The 18,093-nt window shown below is 47.8% G+C and overlaps 3 protein-coding genes across 4 annotated transcripts; 1 reads left to right on the top strand and 2 right to left on the bottom strand.

Moving 5' to 3' along the window:
- Positions 1-33: 33 nt before the first annotated feature.
- Positions 34-3,771, bottom strand: LOC133134684 (uncharacterized). Its single transcript, XM_061251007.1, has 3 exons — positions 3,283-3,771; positions 3,004-3,069; positions 34-2,312 (listed from the first exon to the last, which is right to left on the bottom strand). The coding sequence occupies exons 1-3, from the start codon at positions 3,553-3,555 to the stop codon at positions 669-671; spliced, it is 1,983 nt and encodes a 660-aa protein (XP_061106991.1). The 5' UTR covers positions 3,556-3,771; the 3' UTR covers positions 34-668.
- A 470-nt stretch (positions 3,772-4,241) lies between these two features.
- ino80e (INO80 complex subunit E) lies at positions 4,242-10,864 on the bottom strand. 2 transcript variants are annotated; one of them, XM_061253349.1, is made up of 9 exons: positions 10,744-10,864; positions 10,183-10,268; positions 9,993-10,063; positions 9,709-9,761; positions 9,458-9,527; positions 9,159-9,279; positions 8,715-8,813; positions 4,717-4,922; positions 4,242-4,358 (listed from the first exon to the last, which is right to left on the bottom strand). In XM_061253349.1, exons 1-8 carry the CDS (start codon positions 10,817-10,819, stop codon positions 4,719-4,721), a joined length of 780 nt encoding a protein of 259 aa, XP_061109333.1. In that variant the 5' UTR covers positions 10,820-10,864; the 3' UTR covers positions 4,242-4,358; positions 4,717-4,718. The 2 variants fall into 2 exon arrangements, with proteins under 2 accessions (XP_061109333.1, XP_061109334.1); XM_061253350.1 differs by having other exon boundaries at positions 10,183-10,282; positions 10,744-10,851.
- Positions 10,016-15,974, top strand: si:ch73-54f23.4 (zinc-binding protein A33). The gene is made up of 8 exons (XM_061253348.1): positions 10,016-10,161; positions 11,226-11,257; positions 11,871-11,981; positions 12,441-12,536; positions 13,892-14,125; positions 14,479-14,501; positions 14,764-14,879; positions 15,138-15,974. The coding sequence occupies exons 3-8, from the start codon at positions 11,916-11,918 to the stop codon at positions 15,689-15,691; spliced, it is 1,089 nt and encodes a 362-aa protein (XP_061109332.1). The 5' UTR covers positions 10,016-10,161; positions 11,226-11,257; positions 11,871-11,915; the 3' UTR covers positions 15,692-15,974.
- The last annotated feature ends 2,119 nt before the right edge of the window (positions 15,975-18,093 follow it).

Below are 18,093 nucleotides of genomic sequence, written 5' to 3'. Positions count from 1 at the left end.
TCACAGACAAAATTACAACACGTCACAAGCAAATGTATGACAACAGGAATTTATTGACAATTGGAAATACAACACATTTTACAACAACAGAACCAAATTATTATCGAGTGTTTGCGGTTTCTTTCCACCCCACAAAGAAATAACTTATGATGACTGGCTATCAAATATCCATTCATACCCCGTCATACTACTCATAACCCATCCTTTTTATTGTCAGTCTGTCATTACTTACAAATACATTCTGCACAAAATGTTCCTACAGATTTTGTAGTTCACTTGTTGTTCGTTCAGCTCTTCTGTTAATAAGGACATTTACAGTGGTATGAGGAGTTTAATTATCATCAAAACAGTAATCAGTTATCAGACAATATCAAAACGTGAACATATCAATAAAAGTACAAAAGTACAGTACCATCGCTTCCAAACACTCCCAAAGCCATATCCTCCGCCAACCCCACACTCCTTCCCGCCACCATGTTCTGCAGCACAGGAGAAACGTCATCAGATTTCTCACTGCTGGTTCTTAGCTCCTCATTTGTTCAGTAGTAGTATTTTGTTTATAAAAAAACTCTGATAGCATTGTCAGCTGTTCAACTCTCATCAAAAAATAGAGTTTTCAGCCGGTCACAGACGCAGGTGAACGTGTCGGTAAAGCTACGACACGAACGTCAGTCGTCTCCAAACACTTCCTTCACGGTCTCCACGGCAACCGTCACCACACCCCCCACTACGCGTCCGGCCAGGCACACCGTGTTGGCCACACCCTTGCCCCCTCTCAGAGCCAGCTTTCCCAATCCCCCGCCCACCCTTTTCGACTGGCTCCCCAGCTCCCCGAGGACCGCCCACAGGAAGTCCCTGCTCTGCTCCCACGTTCGCCCCCCAAAATACTTGGACACCGACCAGGCCCTGTTCGACACCCAGCCAAGAATGCCCGCTCCGTCTGACGTCAGGGTGCCCACGCCTGTCACGCCCTCCTGGCAGGTGGTCAGGAGAGTGCCCACTAGAGGCGAGGTGCAGGCGTACACCTGGGACACGCAGGCGGCCCCCGCTCTCCCCGCCAAACTGACGGCGCCCAACGCGCCCAACGCCGCGTCGCCCACCACGTTGTAGACGATGGAGCACGCCCCGCCGGGCAGGGAGGAGAGCACGGCCAGGTCCTCCTGGATCACGTGGGTCACCTGCCCGGGGAGCTGGGCGAGGGTGGAGGTGACGGGGCGAAGGGGGGCGGTGATGAGCCACAGGGAGCAGGAGAGGAGGTAGAGCAAAGTGCTGTTTCCTTGCGGCTCCTCGCTGATTTTTGGGGCGGAGGCGTGGGCGTTTGGGTCCTCGCGGGTGCTGAGAGGGCCGGAACGCACGGTGGCGCTCCCTCCTTCCGCTTCCTCACTCGGTGCGTCTGCGCTCTGAGTGGCTGCGCTCTCAGCCAATGAGCTCTCTGCTAGCGCTTCCACGGGGTCTGGCTGTGTAGCGCTCTCTGTTAGCGTATCATAGGAGGCTGCTTGTGTAGCGCTCTCTGTTAGCGTATCAGAGGAGTCCGCTTGTGTTGCACTTTCTGTTAGTGTATCGTAGGAGTCTGCTTGTGTTGCGCTTTCTGTTAGTGTATCGTAGGAGGCTGCTTGTGTAGCGCTCTCTGTTAGCGTATCAGAGGAGTCGTCTTGTGTAGCGCTTTCTGTTAGCGTATCGTAGGAGTCCGCTTGTGTAGCGCTTTCTGTTAGCGTATCGTAGGAGTCTGCTAGTGTAGCGCTTTCTGTTAGCGTATCGTAGGAGTCTGCTAGTGTAGCGCTCTCTGCTAGCCCGTCAGAAGAGTCTGGCAGTGCGGCAGCGTCATGCATTTGTGCGACCTGCTGCAGTGCACTTTTGAAGAGAGCGATTGTGACGACGCCCCCGCCACCCCCACCACCGGCCTCCCCGCAATCCCCAGAAAAGGCACCTTCCACTCCAACCACCTCCTCCAACCCCTTCACATCCAGGACCCTGGCCTCCTCCTCCCCGACCTTCACGACCCCCACATTGAACACGGACACGTCGTCTGGGACCACGCAGCACATGGCGGACCAGAACAGGCCCGGCTCGCACCCCTGTCCCCATTCTCCCGCGGCCCCCCTGCCAGTCAGCACATAGAGGTCGCCCCCTAACGCCCCGCACTGCGGGTGGATGGTATTTCTGACCAGCTCCGAAAGCAGGGCATCCCACAAATTAGCGGGTGTGTCAGGGGAAGCGTAAAGGTTATATCCGTCCCGTCTAAGAAGCGCAGGCGTCGTGACTGGGACATCCGCTCTGTCAGATTGGGACTCGTCTTGTTCCTCCGTTCCTGTCTAAAGAAGATCAAATAAGATTAAATATACGGAATAATCTGCACAGTACCTCCGGTGTCAATCATGGTCTAAAAATAAAAAAGCCAATGGTATACTGTACATGTGCATCTTCAGTGTTTATTTTAACAGGATGTAATGTAATGTAACCTCCCAGCAGTGACTAAACCGTTTTAAAACAGTGACACTAAACAGAGTAAATGTTGCTTTAACACCCCCTCCTCCCCAGCAAAGAAAATGATAAAAATGCTGGCAAATGATCATATTACCAGCAATGTCTAAATTTCACAAAAAAAGTAACATGAGAAGTGTGTTTGCTTGCATCACCAAAGGCTCTTTAAGTTTACTGATGTTCAAACAATGCGAAAGGCTTTGTTTTCACTTTTCGATTTTCTTTGTATTTTCCTTCTCCAGAATATACCTGAAGATGCATTTTTAGACACACCCGTTTCTCACAATTATTTTTTAGAGATCTGGGTTCACACCACCAGAACCTGTTCTACCAGCAGTCATTTATATATGCATGTGATTGTGTGTGTGTGTGTGAGTGTGTGTGTGTGAGTGTATGTGTGTGTGTGTTCACAATTGTATTGTCACCGTATTAATATTCGTTGCTGAACAGTAAAATCAGGTGTCAATGGAAATGCAGCGACCAGGACAAATGCCAGTCTTTAGCATTTAACTCACGCAATCAGCGCAATAAACTGAGACGTGTCGATACCTGCACATCTTCAGTGTCCTCTTCAGGCCCGCCGTCCTCCTGAAACCAGGGGGCCACAGTAAATCATTATTACCGTAAAATGACTACATTAAAATGAACCGAGCAAGGCCACGCGGAGACACGCCAAGCACAAGCAGCGACATTATTTCTGCTGATAAAAAACATAGCATAGCAAAACTTTAATAACATAAAATAAAAGCACTTGTTGGCGGCGTGCTCCGCCGCAGAGAGAGTGAGGTGAATCGTACCCACCCCGGCGTGCGTTCCTCCCCATGTCCTGCGCAGGCAGAAGGCGGAGAGCACCGGGCTGTCGCAGGAGGTGCTGTGCAGGCTGGCGAAGGAGGGGCCGGAGCCCGGGCGGTGGCAGCGGGCCTGCAGGTGACCCCCGCTCAGGCCCCCGGGGGGCGTCCCTTTATAGAAGCTCTGGCTGCACTGCGAGAAGCCTGCGTCCGTCTCCGCCAGGGCCCACGCGCCAAAACAAAGCCCTACGAACAGCCAGCCGGCGCTGCCTCCCACGACGGCCATGTTTCCCCCCCTACAGACGGTGCGGTCGGGCTCGAGGGACAGACCTGGGCTTGCCTTCTGCTCCGCTTTTCTGCCACAGTCACTCGGTCGGGTAAACACTCGCCTTCTCACTCGATCTCTCCCCCTCACTGCTCCCTGCTCCACCCGGTACACACCCACGTTCCTGTCACCAGGGGAGTAATCACTCCTCCCTGACAACCTCCCTCTCTCCCTCCCTCCCTCTCTAATAACTCACTTGTTCTGGCAGCGTTTCTACCTCTGGGTTGGTTTTTAAGTACACACGAGTACTGCTTTCTCTCCACACCTAGGCCTGTGACCTGAAAGTCTGCATTCTCAAACAATGCCAGGGCCTGAATGCTGTTGCTGGGAAACAGAATGATTGGCAGGCTTCACTGTTCTACTCACCGGTGTGAAAGTGCTGTAGTGAAAGTGCTGTGGTGAGAACTGAACACGCATCTCATTGTGTCTGCTCACCGTATTGGATTCTGTTGTTATGCAACAACTGTCTAACGTGTATTACCTGTATTTCTATTGATTGTTGTATTGAAATATGCAGTGTAGTCGTGTAGGTATGAATTGGAGATGTGGTATTGAGGCACCTGATCACAGGGGTTGGCCACATTTGGATCCAGTTCAGTGACCAAGGGTTGTAGTGCAAAGGGCAATAAGTGACACAAAACACACCATTTCTATTTACATCAATTTATTTGACACTGTTTTACTTAAAAATAAGAAATGTACTATTTTCAGTTTTCAAAAAAAATAAAAAATGAAGATGCAACCTTCTTCCTGCGCGGTGTCCCCTGTGTGCAGGTGAGACAGAGAGAGTAAGATCAAAATAAAGCCAGACTTTCCATAAAGCAACACAAGCAAGGACACGTTGAGAGATTTTTAATTGAAGTACCCTGCAGTGGCCAGCAGGGGGCGCCTGTCGGCCTCCTGCAGGGCAGATGAACAGGTTTCATCAGGAAAATGTGGCATAGCTGGATCTGGGCCTGCTGCATACCCCCCGGGGCTGACTGTACACACCCCAGCTGTCTGACATTCCTGCCTCCCGCACAGCCCGGGACACGCCCACCGTCCTCACACTGACCCTCACACACAGCAGCAGGGACCCTCACACACTGCCAGGGCCCCTCACACCGCAGCGGGGACCCGCACCTTCACTCGTTGGGAATGTCGATGACCAGCTCGGCCTCCTCCTCGCCCCGCTCCTCCTCCCCCCGGTCGCTGTCTCCCTCGCTCTCGCCCTCCTCCTCCGCCACGTCGCCGCTCAGCATCTGCCGCGGCACCCAGCTGAAGGGCGCGCTGGAGGCCGCGGGGCCCGCCTGGCCCCCGGGGTAGCTGGAGCCCGAGGGGCCCACCACCTGGAACAGGGAGGAGGGAGAGAGGGAGAGAGAGAGGGAGAGAGAGGGAGAGAGAGGGGAGGGAGGGAGGGAGAGAGGGAGAGAGGAGGGAGGAGGAGGGAGAGAGGGGGGAGAGAGAGAGAGGGGAGGAAGAGAGGAGGGAGGAGGAGGGAGGGAGAGAGGGAGCCACCGGCACCAGGGCGTCGTGGAGGGAGGGTAAAGGAAGAGAGAGTGAGCAGTGAGTGGAAAGAGGAGAGACAAAGAGAAGCAGGAAAAGTGAGGGAAGAGGAAATAAGATAAGACAACATAGCGAGAAGATGTGGTGGTGAGAGAGTATACGAGAGCGAGCGCTCTCAATTTGACTGGAAATGCAAGTGTGATCATCACACATCCCTCACACTGCACACAGGCTCTGGACCTACAGTCTGACACACTCACTGTGTTTATCACTAATGTACCACGTCCCCACCCACACACTGCGCTACGCTCATGTGCTAATGTCCCAGCATCCCCTGCTACAAGATCACCACTCTCCCGCTGGGTTTCTATCAGTGGAGGCTCCTCCATAGAGGTGGAGGAGGCCTGGCCTCCCCAATAATTTGAGAGAAGAGAGAGATTTAAAAAAAACAATAAATATATTTATTTTATTTATTTATTTTAACAAAAAACATATTTTTTATTTTTTATATTCATATTATTTTAGTTTTGTTCATAAATCTAAATTTTCCCATGGCTAAAACCCAATATTGCAATTGTAAAGCAACAGGCCAGATTTCCCTATCAGTTTGTATTAAGGGAGGCCAGGCCTCCCCTAGGAAATTAGCTTTTCATAGAAGTCAATGTAATGCATTTTTTTTCATGCCAATATGTGATTGGCCAGATCACTGAAAATGGGTGGGCAACGGAGGCCTGGCCTCACCATGCATTGTGTCCAGGGCTGAAAGATTGACATTTTGTTCGTCCAATCACATGCTACTGGTTCATTTGGAATCAACTATCCTTTCCTTTCCTATTCAACACAGAAGCCATTTTGAGAATTCGCTAGTCACTTCAGTCAAACAAACACTCGCCATAGTGGCTACGAGTGTCCTATCAACTTGTGCTTTTCAGGAAATTTAGAGAACACCCCTGGCTATCATCCCTGGAGTTCATAGCTCATTTGGCCAAACACTTTTGCTTAAAACTACCTCGGAAGTCGGCGAGATTCTAGCGCAATATTACAAGTCAATTTAATAATCTTCCATATCAAATTACCGAATTGTTGCTCTGTGAGGAAATTCACTCTAAATACGAATAGAGTGCTGCCCTCTAGTGGATAACGTTAACGTTAGATAAAGCTAACTGGAACCATATTTTTACATATTTTATATTAAATATATTGAATAAAACTACAGATGATAAAGAAAGTGTTATCTTATCTTTTTTATATGCTAAACTTGATTAAATTGGTGATTACATGTTGAAGCTGTAGAAGAATGAAAAATGTAAGCTAAACAAAATTGTTTTTAACTACATAATTAAAATTCCTGCCTTTTACACATGTTCACTTGGCATTTATATTACATCCAAATGTCATTTCTCAGCTTAATTATCAGGCAGGCTTACAGCAATGTCATTTCTTCAGGAAGGCACAAGGCTAAGCTCTGCACAATGAATTTCATCAGCCAGAACTTTCTGACTGTAGCTTACACTCCAAATAGTATGCCTTTGGCCAGCACAAAGACAGATCAGAGAACAGGGAACATTCCATCGCGAGTGAAGTGAGCAAGCGGAAAAAAATGGCCTCCTCAATTCTGGAAGTCACCAGCCTCCACTGGTTTCTATGGTAGTGTACGGCCAGGCTTGCCAGGACTGACTTCACCACAACGACAGATGAGCAGAAGTGATTCATCCTATTCCGTAAATCTAACCAGCCGGCAAATAAATGTAGTCAGAAAACTGGGTAAACAACACTCGGACTTTACTTAGCAGAATCTCACGTGTACATCACTAGCATTTCGTCTCTCTCAAGACACGTAGTTAAATTCAGGAAGTGCTTTCCACAATGCATTGTGGGTAACGTAGTTACTCTTAACTCATGAACTCACTGCTTGTCAATTACAGTAGTAGTTTAACAAACAACATATAATAATGCAATTATGCGTATCTAAATGCATCGAATACAAATTCCCTTTATGTAAATTAAATCAATATTCAAATAATGAACTCAAAGCGCTACACCGCCCAGTGAAATATACAGATATAGCTGGGCTTCCTGTAGCACGTGTACAGGGCGTGTAGGGCCACTGACGCAGCTGTGCTAGGGGGGTGTGTGTGTGTGTGTGTGTGTGTGTGTGTGTGTGTGTGTGTGTGTGTGTGTGTGTGTGTGTGTGTGTGTGGGGTGACAGCTGGCGAGGCGTGAGCTCCCAAACCGACGGAGGGGACACAGCAGTGACGCGGCCGTGTCACATACCCGTGCTCCAAAGAATGAGGAAAAACCCCCAATATGCACAGCGTGATGGAAATCATGTTAACATGGCAGCTGTGGTCACTGGACATTGTGCAACTGGCCAGTTTTGCAGTGCAGTTTGGCCGTTCAAAAATCTGATGTAATCTTATTTTTGACCTTTAAAAAGCTCAAAACAGACTCATATTGTGCATATAGGTAATAGCTATAGGTAGGGCCACCTGTTTGTCTCCACCACGAGATCTGCAGGGATTTAAACTTGTATTTCTATGGTTATCCACCAGGGGTCCCCATAGGCACTCCAACGGCACAGTCAAGGGACTAATTATGCAATACCATACAAGAGTTTCCACTTGAGACATTTATAAAAACGGTAAGCTGATCTAATATGGGGAGAGAGAGGAAATAAAGTGAACATGGACAGAAGGGTAAATGCTTGTCTTTGAGCCTGTGGCTCTGGAGCGCCACGGGGTCTGGTGGCTTGGTTGTTCTGCTCGAACTTGAGTAGGACGGCAGCCGATCGGTTAAAATAGTTGGTTAGTCGCCTCAGGTCACCTGGCTTCTTTGGTCCGAATGGGTCACTGACCTTAAAGGGACCAGGATTGAGTACCACTGCTCCAAGAAGTTTGCTTCATGAGAAAACAAGGGGAGACAAACTGGTGGCCCTAGTTATAGGCATAGCAGTGTAGAGTTAGGGTTAGCCGTGTGGTATTGACTGTGTACATTACAGTACTGGCATTTAGCAGACGCTCCAATCCAGAGTGACTTACACAATTTTTTGAATTTTTTTTTTTCCCATTACATCTATTTATATAACTGGATACTAAAGCAATTTTAGGTTTGAGGACCATGCTCAAGGGTACAATCACAGTGACCTGGGAATCAAACCAGCCACCTTTAGGGTACACGCCCAGTTCCTTACCTCTATGCTCTAATGCAATGCAATGAAGCAAACTGCACGCAAATGTAAAAGAAAGAACATTTGACACAACATGAGATGTACACAGTGCTTCTAGCAAATTCTGATGGCTGTGGTCTTAAGCTAAAGCTATGCCCAAGACTTCCTCTACACTGGAGCTACAAAGTTCCCACACAACGTATAGCTCTCCATTAGCCTTCATACCTAAACAATCCTGGCAAGCCTATTACCAATGAGCAAGGATTTCTGCAAGCCCCTGTGTAGGATGCCTGCATGTCTATATATAATGAACACTGACGGCTTATTTTACTGGCTGGCAAGCTTATGCATACTGAGCAGTGGAGGGAATAGTATGTGCCGTGTGCCTATAAACGGCTCTCTGTAGCGCACACGCACGCCACCGCCACCGCCACCGTCACCGTCCTCGCCCCCTCCCCCTCCCGCTCACCTTCCCCGCAGCGTCTCTCTTGTGTTTGGCCGTCTTTGTCTTTCTCTCTTTCTTCACTCGTTCAGCTTGGGGAGCCAAATACTCTGGGGGGAAGGGCAGCTACCCGCCATGCACACAAAATGGCCCCCGCACACATAGCATGTTTCCCCAACACAAAATGTGAAGATTCGAAAGGGAAGGAAAAAAAAAAAGGGAGGGGGGGGGGGGGGGGGGGGGGGGGGAGGGAGAAACAGGACATGAATAGGATGGCAAAATAGGCAACAAACACATGACAAATCATACCGAGAGCACCAATGGCAATTCAATCAAAAAGTGAGATTAACGCAATAATGGCAATTAATGAGCAGTAATGAATTTGGGGTAAACGTCTGGGTGATGTGATGAGCCCACAGATGTTAGATCTTTTATCCCAATACAGCGAGAAGGACACTGGTGTGCACTTACGGTGTTGAGGTAGGGCGTAGAGGCTGGTGACTGAAGCGGGTTCACCCCAGAGTGAGAGAGGAGGGAAAGATGGGGGGATGAGGAAGGAGGAGGGGCAGGAACACTGGGGCTGCTTCTCCTCCTGTCAACAAAACGGGTAGAACAATGTTCCAAGAGTGCATGAAAAATTACCCAAAATGCATATTCTAACTGTATACATTCATATGGACACACACCACTATAGCTCAGGTCACAGCGGCAATTATGGTACACGATGAATGCGGACACTGAGATTCATGCAGGTCTTTTCTCACACTCACTTCTTCCCACTCTCCCGTTCTCTCTGTCCCTCTCCCTCGCTGTTCTCTGAGGAGGCCGTGGCATCGGAGTCTGCAGCATACAAAGAACACCACACCACCATTCCTCACAACTTTCAGCGTGTCATTGCTAACAACAACAAAAACTAATACGCACCAAGTCCGGCTATGCATTTTGGCTGAAATCCAGACAAAAACAACCACGGTTGGCGCAAAGGCATAGTTAAAATTAAAACGGCGTATCGGGGACTTACCCGAGGAGTCTTCATCAACTCTTTCATACTGTAACAATCTGTCCAGCAGAAAACTGCAAAAGAAGAGGGAATACCACAGTCATTAAACACATAATGTGTAGCACATAATGTTTCTATATCATGCAGCAGGATTACAGATAACCAAGAATCTTCCCAAATCTGGAACATGGAGTGAAGTTTAAAAAAAGCAGTCCCTGGCTTTACTTTGTGCAGTTATCCACCCAACCCAGTAATCCTACTTCGTGATACAGGCGTCAGGTGTTCTTTGTTGAAGTCTTCCTCACCTCTTATCTCTGGAAACCTTGAGCAGCTTCCTTTGGGCTCTCCTCAGCTCTTCCTGGAAGCATTCCTGTTCCTGCATGAACACAGAGCGCGGAATTAAGACCGGCTAGATATCGTTTCAGCGTTATTGCATTCTCGGTCAACCCTATCAAGCGTAGACACGTACAATTGGTGAGGATTTGAAACACTTACGTAGACCAGGAATTTCAATTTGCGCTTGAGGTTTTTGTATTTCCGTTTGTAGTCCACGTCTATTTCGGCTTGGCCGTTCATTTCAACTGAAACCAAAAAACTAATACACGGCATGGGACAGTTAGCCAACAAGCTACTATATCGTAGCTGCACAATTTGTTCTCCTGGTGTCATTGGAAAACTTATAAGTTAGGACATGACTGGCTATATCAAGTAGCTAACGTTAGCGAGCGAGGCTACTTTTGTGATGTGACTGCTACTTAACTTGCTATAGTTCCCACCACGTTCAGTAATAGTAAAATACGGTATGTTTATATGCTAACTTTTTCTTGTGTTATTGACCTTTCCCAAACGTCATTGGTGGTAGCTAGATGCTGAAGTTAGTCCCAGGCAGCTAGTCCGTGAACCAGCCCTTGCTAGCTAGCTGCTGTACGTCAGTCAGATTCTAAAATATAAATGGCCCATACGCTTATGATAAACTCACGATGTGATATTTTTAATACACAACATACGACAAACCTAGAACAACAAAAAGTAGACCAATATATATCTTTCTTTTACCTGATATTCCCAAAAACAAACAGCAGCGACGTCGCGTAATGTGCTTGTTGTTTACTTCCGCTGATATATAGTTCATTTGCCGGAACAGGCTGCCATTGTAATTGTGGGTAATGGAGTTTTTGTGTGCGTATACGCCATTGTAATGTCCTCAAATAGGAAATAAGAGAAAACTACATCTGAGGGGAAAATTAAAATAATAACGGTAATAATAAAAATCATCAGGACATTTCTGAACTCCCTACGCAATAGCATACTCCTGTGGTTAATCTGGAAAATTGAATCTGCTTGAATCTGCAATGCTCTGCCATAAAGGCTGTGCAGTTTAAGTGATGGTTTCTGAATGCAAGTCAGTGTTTAACATTAGGGAACTAAAAATTGAAATTTGCTGATAAAATCCTACATGTGAAATAATAATATATTTAATCATTCCCCAATTGTCTATAAAATCAATGTTCTGGACTGACATTTTTTTTGTTGGGAAGATTACAGTTGGAAGCTATGGATTCTTCTTCTGGTAAGCACTGTGTCCCCCACAACTTTAGGCAGTGGTAACAAAACATATTATTTTACACACATCCCTATTCACTGCCATCTCTTTTGTCCTGTTATAGCCACTCTGCTCCATTTTACTCCCTCTTTTCCATTTCCCATTTCCTGGATACCGGCAGACAGGAATAGAAAGTTCTCTCCTGGATGCTCAATGTCATAAATCTGTTATGCTGCCCTCTCAAACAGCTGTGGCCTTTGCAAACCACCGCCCCCCCCCCCCCCCCCCTCCCCAAACCCCAGATATGAATGCCCCCCCCGCCACATCCACCCAACAATTAATGCACTTCACCGTCCAACGTCCAACTACGTGTGTGAACAATTTATCTCTTATCTTTTTTACTCTGTTTCTCAGAATGGTATTTTCTTTGTAGACATGCCATATTCCATCTGTCAATTTTTCTTTTTTTAATCTTCATGCCTGTCTCTACCTTCCTGCTCTCTCTCCCTCTCTCTCTCTCTCCCTCTCTGCCTTGATTTATTTGCCTTCCCTTGTCCTTCTATCACGCACCCTTGCTACCACTCCGTCACGCTTACCCATCACTCTCTTTTATAACCCCTCCTTCTGCTCCTTCGTTCAGTCCCAGTCTCGCTGCTCTTTACAAGTCCCATTCGAAGAAATTGGAATGTCAAACAATCATATTAAGGACACAAACAACTACTGCAATAACAGTCTTCTGACAGACCACAGGGTAAGCCCAGCACGTTTGCTTTTGCTATCTGTATGGTAATTTTGTGTGCTTTTGCCGAGTTTTTATGTTACCGCCGACCACACAACTTCCAATACCTTCCTAAAATGTAATTGCTGATTTTACTGATTGCATGTAATGTACGTATGTGTACTCCAGTTTTTTTTTAAAAGCCTTGCATATCAATCAATTAATATGATACTAAAAATGACATTTATATGACATACGTATGTAAACATACATTATATATACACACACATGCGCACACTCACGTACACATACATGCCCACCACACTCACTCACACACACATACACATACACACTAACGTACATGGACAATAATAAACTCACCTACAAAATAAGATGTGTGAGTGTGATATTATTCATTGTTCTTCCTGTTTCTTCCTGTCAGTCCTGTCCGTGCTCTCACATCCCCCTGCTCTCTTTGTCCGGTCACCTCAGGAGAAGCTCATTCAGGCCATTAAGGGAATCAGACACGAGTGGGACGAGTGTTGGACCGAAGAGAGGGAAACGTATATCCAGTCTGTCTCTGTGGAGGTACTGCATGTGCCAACGCTGGCTTCAACATGCTGCCCAAATAGAATCCGTGTTGAAACCTGAGCCGGGTCAAGTATGTAATTGTTCTGGATTCAAATATTTTTCTAAGCTTTACTGTTCTTGTCTGGTGTTTTGGAACCTATGAAGTGCTCTAAAAAAAGTGCGAACTCCACCTTATGGTCTGCTCGATTGGCTCAGTTGTGCCAGGAAAGATCACTAGAGCACGGAAAAGTATTTGAATCCAAAGCAATTATGTATTTAACCCAGGTCTTGTTGAAACTCACAAGGTTTTGATTTATTTGACTGTTCTTAAGGGAATTTTCCATGTTAGACTGCTTTCCAGGCCATGTAGACTTAATTCTACGAATTTTTTTTATGATTTTACATTGAAAAACATGGGCAAGGAAAGTTTTTTCTCTTATAATGGGTAAAAATATATGGCCCAATCCTGAATCGATTTTTGTGATCCACACTCTCAGTAATAAACATACAGTAGATGTAAATTTTTGTTCTTTAGAGCACAAATTTCCCACATGTACCCGGAAAGTACGATACTGTTCTATTTGGGTACTAATAAATACCAGCAAATAAGGTAAAAACATTATACACTCACTGAGCACTTTATTAGGAACACCAAATTATTCATGCGATTGTCTAATCAGCCAATTGTGTGGCAGCAGCGCAATGCATACAGTCATGTTGATACGGGTCAGGAGCTTCAGTTAATGTTCACATCAAGCATCAGAATGGGGAAAAATGTGATCTAAGTGAGTTTGACCATGGAATGATTGTTGGTGGCAGACAGGGTGGTTTCAGTATTTCAGAAACTGCTGATCTCCTGGGATTTTCACACACACTAGTCTCTAGAGTTTGCAAAGAATCGTGCAAAAAACAAAAAATCCAGTGAGCAGCAGTTCTGCAGAGAGAAACACCTTGTTAGTGATGTCAGATGAGAATGGCCAGACTGGTCAAAGCTGACAGGAAGGTGACAGTAACGCAAATAACCACACATTATAACAGTGGTATGCAGAAGAGCATCTCTGAACACATAACGCATCATAACTCTAAGTAGATAGGCTACAGCAGTAGAAGTCTAATATAACCTAATAAAGTGTGTATATTACTGGCTAGGGGTAAAATCTTAGGTGCCTATGGGGTACAGGCCTTTGTACCCTTTCAGGCACATTTTTTTCAGTGATTGCATTTGAATCTCATTTGTGGTTACCATGTCAACAAATCATATCATGTGAACAGTTTCATCACGGCTTGCTTCATAAACACGGGGCGTGGAGGCTTGCCCGTCACCATTTGTGCGCCGCTAACGTGTCACTCATTCAGAAGCGATGTCGTCCCAGAATGCCTTTGAGGATTTGGAGAGGGAGGTGCGGGCGGAATACGAAAACCTCCACCGCTTCCTGGAGACGGAGGAGCAGACGGACCGGGAGCGGCTGAGAAAGGAGAGAGAGAGAAGGGTGAAGCAGCTGAGAGAGAGGGAGCGAAAGATTGCGGACCAGGGACGGGACCTGGAGAGGGCGATCGACACGCTCAACAACAAACTGAAGGAAGAGGACAGTCCAAAGTTGTTGAAAGTAAGAGAGGAGGGGGTGAAGGAGGCATAGAGAGGGGGCGGGAGCAGCAGCACACCACATCACATTATATTATTGGCATTTGGCAGACGCTCTTGTCCAGAGCGACATACAGTTGATTAGACTAAGCAGGAGCAGCCTTGCTCAAGGGCCCAACAGCTGTGCGGATCTTATTGTGGCTACACCGGGATTAGAACCACTGACCTTGCGTGTCCCAGTCATTTACCTTAACCACTATGCTACAGGCTACCCCCAAGACTCATGCTAATACGTGGGTGCAGCTGCTTAATTGGATGCATAAATGCAAATACTTTAAAACAGCAAATACATTAAATATTTTCTTTCTTTCTCTGTAGGATATAAAAGATCTCCTAAAAAGGCAAGTGCGTCTTCTTTAAGTTTAAGTTTAAGTTTATTCCAATTTTATTTCTCTTTTATTTTCCTCATAATTCCCTCTCCCTCTCTCTAAACCGCTCTCATCCCTCATTCTGAATTTCTCACCCCCTTTCCTTGGAATCTCTTCCCTCCCTCTCTCTCTCTCTCTCTCTCCATCATACACTGATATACAGTAAGTTCATTACACTCTGTGTTCTCTTCCGTTCTCTCACCCACGCCCTCCTCCTCCACCCCCGCCCCCCCAGGTGCCAGGTGAAGTTTATCCCCCCTCCAGCAGTCAACAGTGAGGTCCGCTCAGGCCAGTTTGTGGGTCCTCTGCAGTACAGAATCTGGAAACACATGAACAAGTCCCTCTACCCAAGTACTGTCTTCCTTTTTACTCCTCACTAGAGTAGATAATGCTTGACAAACGGGCAATCACGGTAAAATAATGCCCGAGAAAGAATGCCCTTTCCGAAAGAAAGTCAGATTCGTGACCTTTTGTAAGAAGAAAATATATATAAATAAGTACTCTGGATGTGTTAAATCAATTTTCCATGGCATAATGGTCTTGTTCACAGTCACAGTTAAAGGATAACATTTCTGTGCTTGAACTCTCTCTCTCTCTCTCTCTCTACAGACATTTCCTCCCTCAGCTTCGACCCTGAAACAGCCCACCCGCTCCTATCCCTCAACTCCACCTCCACGTCTGTGTGGTTCGAGGACAATACGGACACAGGCAAGGAGGAGGACAACCCTCGCCGCTTCAACTACTACTACTGCCTGATGGCACGGGAGGGCTTCACACACGGCCGGCACTACTGGGAGGTGGAGGTGGGCTCTAAGACCGCGTGGAGGGTGGGGGTGGCCCGGGAGGACGTGTGCCGAGGGGAGATGGACTCCACCTCCGTGGCCAACGGGCTGTGGACCCTGGCGCTGAAGAACGGCGTCATCCAGGCCTGCACGGACCCCCGGCCCACCGCCGTCCCCGTCTCCGTCCAGCCCACCCGGATCGGGGTCTTCCTGGACTGCGAGGCGGAGGAGGTGTCCTTCTACGACGCCGTCACCATGATGTCCCTCTTCTGCTTCTCCATGGGCCCGCTGCTGCTCCCGCTGCGGCCTTTCTTCAACCCCTGCGACGCGGACGAGGGGCAGAACACCACCCCTCTGTCCCTGTTCAGCCCCTCGCTGTGAGAGCCCAGCGCAGCGAACTGCCGTCCCAACACCGCCCCTCTGTCCCTGCAGAACACCACCCCTCTGTCCCTGTTCAGCCCCTCTGTCCCTGCAGAACACCAGAACACCACCCCTCTGTCCCTGCAGAACACCGCCCCTCTGTCCCTGCAGAACACCGCCCCTCTGTCCCTGCAGAACACTGCCCCTCTGTCCCTGTTCAGCCCCTCTGTCCCTGCAGAACACCAGAACACCACCCCTCTGTCCCTGCAGAACACCAGAACACCGCCCCTCTGTCCCTGCAGAACACCAGAACACCGCCCCTCTGTCCCTGCAGAACACCGCCCCTCTGTCCCTGCAGAACACCACCCCTCTGTCCCTGCAGAACACCGCCCCTCTGTCCCTGCAGAACACCGCCCCTCTGTCCCTGTTCAGCCCCTCTGTCCCTGCAGAACACCGCCCCTCTGTCCCTGCAGAACACCGCCCCTCTGTCCCTGCAGAACACCGCCCCTCTGTCCCTGCAGAACACCGCCCCTCTGTCCCTGCAGAACACCGCCCCTCTGTCCCTGTTCAGCCCCTCTGTCCCTGCAGAACACCGCCCCTCTGTCCCTGCAGAACACCGCCCCTCTGTCCCTGCAGAACACCGCCCCTCTGTCCCTGTTCAGCCCCTCTGTCCCTGCAGAACACCGCCCCTCTGTCCCTGTTCAGCCCCTCTGTCCCTGCAGAACACCGCCCCTCTGTCCCTGCAGAACACCGCCCCTCTGTCCCTGCAGAACACCGCCCCTCTGTCCCTGTTCAGCCCCTCTGTCCCTGCAGAACACCGCCCCTCTGTCCCTGCAGAACACCGCCCCTCTGTCCCTGTTCAGCCCGTCGCTGTGAGACGACGGAGCCCAGCGCAGCGATCCGCCGTCCGAACGCGCGGGCGGAAAAATGGATCTAACGGTTACCATCTGCTGTGACGCACGGAAATGGAATTTAGAAATCTACATCTTCGTTTCGTTAGGAAACTAGAAGGCTGCTCCGCTGTTAAAAAAGGGATTGTGTTCAAGAGCCTAGCTCACTCGAATTCTGTTGTAATTAGCCAGAAATCAAGATTCACTTTCTAGCTCCCTTAGATATTGCAGTTAATCACATAAAAAAACAAAAAAATCCATTTGCATGTTGAAATATGGATCAGGATTGGGTGTTCCTATGGTTACTCAGCCAATGATTCTTCCCACTCCTGTCTTCCCTGTTTTACAGTGGCTTGTTGATCTTTGGTCATTTGTTGGGCAGATAGACTTTAATCACACCAACACAGGGATTGAAACAAAGTGCGTATTTTACTATAGCGAACTGGAGTGGAACAAGCTAGTGGTAGTACCTGCCCACCTACAGTATCTAGGAATAGTTTATTTGCTTCGTGAGAAAAAATAAAACTGCAGTGGGCAGCTTTGAAAGAGGCCAAATCGCTGAACCTGAGTGACAGAATGTCTCAGGGTCTAAAGCACTGTTGTCAGAATCCAGTTCTGGCGCTGTTGTCTGCTGATTTTCAAAGGGCTTCAGCGCCAGTGATTCATTTAAGTCATTGATCGGCTGAAGAACAGGGCCATAATTGGGTGCTGATTGAAAGGAAACAACAGATACTTGCTGACACTGCTGCCCTCCAGGACTTGAGTTTGACACCGCTGGCTTAAAGGATGATGAAAAGGCTTACAGATATTGCTGTATCACTATCAAGATGTACTTGGTGCCTGTAGAGCAGAGGAAGACGTCTCAAAGCCCCGTTCTGTAGCCCGAGCATACTCTTCAGTGTGTTCTGCATGCTTGTGCATTCACAAAATGGCTCCCTGTTTCTGAGTAAAAAGTAAATGTATTATAAAAGTCCATTTCAATGCTATTCCAAGCATTAATAGTAATAATAAAATAATTGAATTTTCATTCAGGATAAGCTTACAGTACATGGCCAAATAGCCTGTTCTTATCATGAAAGATTGTTCTGTTCCTAACCAGAAACTGAAACTTGCATGCACCACTCTTCTATGCTGTATTAACTGCAATAAACGTTGACATAGTGTAAATTAATGTAATGTCAGGCAAAACTGCAAAAATCCAAATAAACTCAGAAGCATAATAATCAACACCAGCTCCTCCACGTATCATTTTAAAACAATGGCGGTTGTAAGTGAACGGTCGACCTGATCAAAATGCCCGCTATGTTCCAAAATACTTCAGTTGTTAAATACTCCACAACCATGCCCTCTGAAGTCATGGAGAACCTCCCTGTAGCAAGGGCTGACCCTCCCTGTAGCAGGGGCTGAATCGCCCTGTAGCAGGGGCTGAATCGCCCTGTAGCAGGGGCTGAATCTCCCTGTAGCAGGGGCTGAATCTCCCTGTAGCAGAGGCTGAATCTCCCTGTAGCAGGGGCTGAATCGCCCTGTAGCAGG

The sequence above is a fragment of the Conger conger genome, chromosome 1 (genome assembly GCF_963514075.1).
Source record: "Conger conger chromosome 1, fConCon1.1, whole genome shotgun sequence".
NCBI classification, from domain to species: Eukaryota; Metazoa; Chordata; class Actinopteri; order Anguilliformes; family Congridae; genus Conger; species Conger conger.
Note: the sequence above shows the minus strand (reverse complement) of the source record. Positions and strands in the feature narration are given on the sequence as shown.

Coding starts and splice junctions, on each gene's coding strand:
- ino80e (XM_061253349.1), bottom strand. CDS start 10,819: ATGAACTATATATCAGCGGAAGTAAACAACAAGCACATTACGCGACGT. Junction 9,762..9,992: donor AAGGTTTCCAGAGATAAGAG/GTGAGGAAGACT, acceptor CTTCTTTTGCAG/TTTTCTGCTGGACAGATTGT. Junction 4,923..8,714: donor AGAGAGACGCTGCGGGGAAG/GTGAGCGGGAGG, acceptor TCCCTGTTCCAG/GTGGTGGGCCCCTCGGGCTC.
- si:ch73-54f23.4 (XM_061253348.1), top strand. CDS start 11,916: ATGTCAAACAATCATATTAAGGACACAAACAACTACTGCAATAACAGT. Junction 11,982..12,440: donor GTCTTCTGACAGACCACAGG/GTAAGCCCAGCA, acceptor CGGTCACCTCAG/GAGAAGCTCATTCAGGCCAT. Junction 14,126..14,478: donor ACAGTCCAAAGTTGTTGAAA/GTAAGAGAGGAG, acceptor CTTTCTCTGTAG/GATATAAAAGATCTCCTAAA.
- LOC133134684 (XM_061251007.1), bottom strand. CDS start 3,555: ATGGCCGTCGTGGGAGGCAGCGCCGGCTGGCTGTTCGTAGGGCTTTGT. Junction 3,070..3,282: donor GGGGAGGAACGCACGCCGGG/GTGGGTACGATT, acceptor CCCTGGTTTCAG/GAGGACGGCGGGCCTGAAGA. Junction 2,313..3,003: donor CACGTCTCAGTTTATTGCGC/TGATTGCGTGAG, acceptor GATCTTCTTTAG/ACAGGAACGGAGGAACAAGA.